The sequence below is a fragment of the Rattus norvegicus genome, chromosome 16, assembly GCF_021556685.1.
Source record: "Rattus norvegicus strain SHRSP/BbbUtx chromosome 16, alternate assembly SHRSP_T2T, whole genome shotgun sequence".
Taxonomy (NCBI): domain Eukaryota; kingdom Metazoa; phylum Chordata; class Mammalia; order Rodentia; family Muridae; genus Rattus; species Rattus norvegicus.
In genome coordinates this window covers 1,965,001-1,970,689 of record NC_141549.1, presented here as the reverse complement: position 1 = coordinate 1,970,689, position 5,689 = coordinate 1,965,001, and the positions used below count along the sequence as shown (strand labels likewise).

The 5,689-nt window shown below is 39.9% G+C and overlaps 1 protein-coding gene across 3 annotated transcripts in view; it reads right to left on the bottom strand.

The window, feature by feature from the left end:
- Positions 1-1,313: 1,313 nt before the first annotated feature.
- Dennd6a (DENN domain containing 6A) overlaps positions 1,314-5,689 on the bottom strand; it is a 48,384-nt gene continuing 44,008 nt past the window's right edge. Inside the window, exons 18-21 of one of the 3 annotated variants that reach the window (XR_015639381.1) lie at positions 5,563-5,665; positions 4,184-4,258; positions 4,008-4,090; positions 1,316-3,483 (exon numbers count right to left, since the gene is read on the bottom strand). Coding sequence is in view for 2 of the 3 variants with exons in the window: in NM_001134467.1 (NP_001127939.1) it covers positions 3,352-3,483; positions 4,184-4,258; positions 5,563-5,665 (310 nt within the window). In the remaining variant the exon portion in view is untranslated. Of the gene's footprint in view, positions 3,484-4,007; positions 4,091-4,183; positions 4,259-5,562; positions 5,666-5,689 lie in introns of all 3 variants that reach the window. The other 2 variants (NM_001134467.1, XM_087588046.1) reach the window with 2 other exon arrangements.

The following is a 5,689-nucleotide window of genomic DNA, read 5'->3' as shown; positions in this document are numbered from 1 at the left end:
GAAATTTGTTCTCTCCTTTCACCATGTTGGGCCTAGCGATCAAATTCAGGTCATTAGGCTTGGCTACAAGGGCCCTTACCCACTGAGCAATCTTGTCCATGGCTACTTTAAGATTCATTTTTCTTTCATTTTGTTAATGCTGAAGCTCAAACCTATGACTTTGCATCTGGTAGCCAAACATTCTACCACTATTACAGCATAATTGCTACCTTTTACAAAAGAGTAAAAGATGAGGCAAGTGGTCATGGTGTATGCCTTTAATTTGAGCACTTGAGAGGTGGAGTGAGTTCCAGGACAGCCAGAACTACAAAAAGAAACCCTGCTTGAAAAACCAAAATACATACATAATACATACAAAATACATACATACATACATACATACATACATACTTACTTACCTACCCTTAGATGCTGGGGAGATAGCTTACTTGGTAAAATGCTTCCCTTACAAGCATGAAGGCCTGAGTTCAGACCCAGAACACATATTTAAAAAACCAGGTGCAGTGACACAGGCCTGCAATCCCAGTGCAGCCATCGTAACCTACTTGGTGTCAGGTTAATGAGAGTGTCAGGAACCAAAGTAGATGGTTCCTGAGGAGCAGCACTCAAAACTGATTTTTGGTTTACGCACCCATACAAGTGCCCATACATTAGGCTGGACATGGTGACACTTGCCTTTAATCACAGCACTTGGAAGGGAGAGACATGGAATCCCTGTGAGTTCAAAACCATCCGGAACTACATTAGTGCGTTTGAGGACGTTAGAGCTACATAAAGACACACTGTATAAAAACAAATAAACCAAAACACAAGTACCCATAATGAGTGCCCTGTGTAAACACTGTTACATTTCAGGACACTTTCATTTCATCGTCTCTGCCTTCTGAGTATGGGGATTAAAGGTGTGTACCACCAGCATCTGGCTGGGATCTCATAGTTTCACCTGTTCATAGTAAAATGCACAAAAAAGGATTTGGGTTTTCGTTTTGTTTGAAAAAATAATCTAGAAATAAAATATTTTAATAATTTACAAGTTTCATTATGTATGTTTTTCCAAGTATTCCAAATATAAGAAATTCAAGTTAGGGCTGGGCTCAGGTGGCAGAGTGCTTGCCTAGACTACAGGAGTCTTGGGTTCAGTCCTCGGCACTGCAAACATTAGGCATGGAGGGACAGGCCTCAACCTCTGCACTGAGGAGGCAGAAGCAAGAAGATCAGAAGTTCAAGGTCACCTTGGCTGTGCATGGAGTTTGAAGCCAGGCTGGGGAACATGGAAGCAAACACCAGAAAAGAAGAGACAAACACAGGCCACCTACACGTTTTAAAATCCAAGGCCTTTAATTCACCTTTTGGTAATGACCATAAATGCCTCCACAAAACCTCTTTTCCACTGTAAATAGAAGGCACTAGGCATTACATAACACCCTAAAAGCACTGAATCCTTCTGATGCTGGTGGAGACAACACATTAAACGGCAGGGTTTGAATACTAAACTCTTTAAAAACAGAGAAAGAGACAATTCTGAAAATCACATAAAAATTTAAGTTACTGTTCAGTCTTCCTTGGGTTTCCAATGCAACCTTAAGCTATTCTTGCACAGACATAATTTGAAATTAAGAGATAAAGTAGGAGAATATGATTTCGTTTTCAACATGTGTTGAGTTTCTGTTATATGTGGTAAATGTAAAGACAGCATTTTCATGCTAATTGATATTTTATGTTTTTCTTTAGGTGTGCAAAATAAACTTCAAATGATATATCCTGTAGAAATATATTTCAAAAATCCTTGATATAACACTAATGATTTCCATATTCATGTCACAAACTGCATATAAATTGTGAAATTATTAAAATACATTTATTTGAAAAATAATAAGATGGCCATTTCTACCTAAATAAAGTTTCCCAGAAAGTTATGAAGTACTTTAGCATATAAAAGTAGTTGCCCCTTTTCTGAAAGGTCAGTACTGTTTCACAAAATAACCCATTCAATTCAGACAAATGATTTCATCCAAATGCCATATTCTTCCTAGGACAGTGGTATGCTTCAAGAGACCGTATCCATGACTAAGGGCACACTTGGATATGACACCACAGTCACAAGCACAGAGAAACCTTCCTAGACCAGGAATGCCCTTAGAAATAACATCAACGGAGAACAAGAGGTGGCTTCTGAAGTCACAGTGTGACAGACACATACACCTAGGTTTGGCTGTTTGGAAGGGAGGGGACTGAAGTCACAGCTATTTACATCTGTGCTACTTCATGTGTACCTATCTGAACAGTGGCTTCTGCATACACTCCCATCTAAACACAAACCAAACTATCTCAGTCTGCTTTTGGCAAGGTAGTACAAACAAAATGAAAACAAACAAACCAATGTATAACGCTGATTTACACAATAGGTCCCATGTCAAACAACATCAGGAAAAGCCTTCTGAAAATCATCCATTTAGGGGAAATAGTGTCACCCAACATATAATGTGTAAAATTCTCAAATAATTATTCCATGAATGGCTTATGGGTACTTTGACATAAGAATAACTATTTTAAAAAGCAACTGACTATGGTGTTCATAGTAAGAATGTCTTCAAAAGACATTCGTGCTCATTAGGGTACACAGGCCCAGGGAGGAAAGGGGAAGGGAGAAATCAACTCTCCCATAAGCAGAACTACATATGCCTCCTTCCTTTGGAGAAACTCCTAAGTCTTACTTGTGAAAATGGTAGAGTTGTGACATGAGAACCACATGATAATTTAAAATACCAGTCAATAAACACAAGGGGCAACGAGAAACACTTTTAAGCAAATGATTACTTGATATAATGCCTTTAAAGTTATCATAATTAAAAAAGAAAAAGCTTTAAACTTAGCAGCGGGACCCTGTGAAACATATAGGACAATGGAAGGCACTACATAAGCCCCAGTTATATCTAACTACAGTTCGGAAGTTCAGTTTTCCTTCTTAAGAAGACAGCCAGTGTGAACATTATTTTTATATTCCCCTGAGTTTCAACATTGATTGGGCAAAGCAGCACCAATTAAAAAAATATCTGCAGTGCCGGCACTGCAGTTCGGAGGCCTTACATGGATGGCCCCACAGGTCTCTCCTAAGAGCACTTTAGAACATGATTACAGACGTGGAAACGCCGTTCGGTATTCCAGTATTGTGGAACCACCACAGAATGCACTAAAAATGTCTGTTTATATGCTCAGTCCTTCCACCTGTATCTCGCAACTGCTGCCGGTTTCCGTGCTCCTGCCACCAAGACAGCTCCTGTGTGCGTCTAGATAAAATGTCAGTATGCTTCATGGTTCACAGTCCTTTCTGGCAGGAGAATCTGCTAAGTATCATGTCATGCCAGTCTTGAGCAGTATGCCTTGCAGATCCTCCGGTAATGCGAGGATAATCGCATCTATATGTGTCCGTAACTTCTCCACAGTGTCAGGTTTCACAGGTAAATTCTCTCGGTCAGCCTGCAACTACATAAGGAATGATTTTAGTGAGTCTGTATCAATACATTGTATTTGCTATATAAACACCCTTTTATAGCATGATCACTTGGAACTTTAGGTCTCAGCCTAGAATTTACAGTAACTAAAACTGTAGAGAACATCAAGTGGGGGAGGGGTGGAAAGGGACGTCAATAAAAGATCATTCTGTACATCTACAGATGTTGCCTAAGGGTATTATGTGGCATAAAATCTAGGCGAGACATGGTTTCAGAGAGTTCAAAAGACTGTTTTATGTGTCTTTGAGGGATGGAGAGTTCAGCAGTTAAGGGCACTGGCTACACTTGTGGAAGACGTGGGTTCAGGTCCCAGCATACACATGGCTTAACACTGCCAATGGAGGGGGTGTCACTTTTTTGGCTTCTGTGGGCACTGCATGCATATGGTGCACTTACTAAGAGCAGGCCATACATTTATACTCATAAAATAATTTTTAAAATTGTTTAAATGTCTTTCAAATAATTTAGAATCATTTGATCCATTTGAGTCATTACATTTGAGTCATTTGATCCAAATATTTCTAGTGAGATCTATCATCAATTGCCAGTCTTGAATGTTCTCATTTAAAAAATGACTTCTGTAGAAGACAAAAGAGTGAGTGTTAGATCAGATGAGAAAAACATTTTCACAAAAAGGTCCATTTTATATCTTCATCTCTTTAGTTACATACCAGCTTATTTTTCAGCTTCAATACAAGGTCCACTGTTTCTACTTCTGTGTGTTTCTGGATCCAGAGAAGGAGGTCCTAGAACAGTAAGAAAATCCCAGTTAGTTTATGCTCAGAAGAACCTCTCTGTTTCTGCCAGGAAGGCTAGTGGAAAGGACAAGATGGGGAGGAAGATGGGGCACATAATTCCAACACAGCAGGACAGCACAAGGGTAATTTTCATGAAAATCTACAAGTGTTAAGTAGATAAATTTCAACATCAGCAAAAGCAACTGTAAACAAAATATAAGAAAACTCCTTTCTGAGGTGGCCCTTTTGTCAAGAAGGAAAACCAAAACAGCAGTTCAATGCAATACTAATCTTTACTATATCAGTGATTTATAAGGAGTATCTAGCTAACAAATCGAGATAACTAACCATGTACTAATCTTTGCTATATCAGTGATTTATAAGGAGTATCTAGCTAACAAATCAAGGTAACCAACCATGAACACATTACTCAATGTAAACTTTGTATCTTCAGATGAGCCCTTCACAGGGCTTACTTGAGGTTGCTTTCGTCAAGAGTCTTTTTCTCAAAGCCGCAGTCACTAGGAGTTTATGACACAAAAGACAACACTGAGACCAGCCCAGTTCAACATTTAAGCCCAACACAAGTGAAACTTTTCGGTTTGTACTGTCTCAAGAAGGGTCCTTGAAGGAGGCTATGAGACAATTATGATGCTAGCGCCAACTGGAAACGGTGACTAGGTCACACCAGAAGCTAGTGGGACTGAGCCTGCAGACACATGAGTCCTCCTTTAGTATTTGCCAATTTCCAGGGTATAATATTCCCATTGCAGGTGATTTCATGCTACTGACCGAGGTCACTGAACACACAACTGGAAAGAGATGTGCAGTTATAGACCAAAAAGCAGACTACAGCATGCCATGGCTTCACAGCTTGCAGGGTGCAAACTGAGGCAAGCTCACTGAACTCCTAAACCACAGGTGCAGCATACTGCAGGTCACAATCCGCCAACCTCAAGGAATCGTTATGACAACTGAGAGAGTCCTGATTCATAGGACAGGACAGGAGAACATTAGCTGTGACTACTATTTATGATAAAGTAGGGCTCTGTGGTTAAAGGCACTACTGTCAAGGCAGATAACCCCGGATTAGACCTGGAACCCACATGGGAGAAACGGAGCACTGGCTCCTGAAATGTCCATCCAGATCATACACTACAGCATGCACGCGTGTGTGTGTGTGCGCACACACACACACACACACACACACACACACACACACTAAGTATATAAATATAATAAACTGTTACTCTAAGCATCTAAGAATACTTTTGTACCCTGAACACTTGTATGCACTAAGACACTCTTCTGACCTCTTCACAAAGAGCTTCTAGATGAAGGGCCTCCAATTTGTGGGTCATTTCTTTTCTCCGGGTCTTGAACCAGCCATCAAAATTTGGAGACTTTAGAAACTGCCTACAAAATAAATATTTAAAAAGC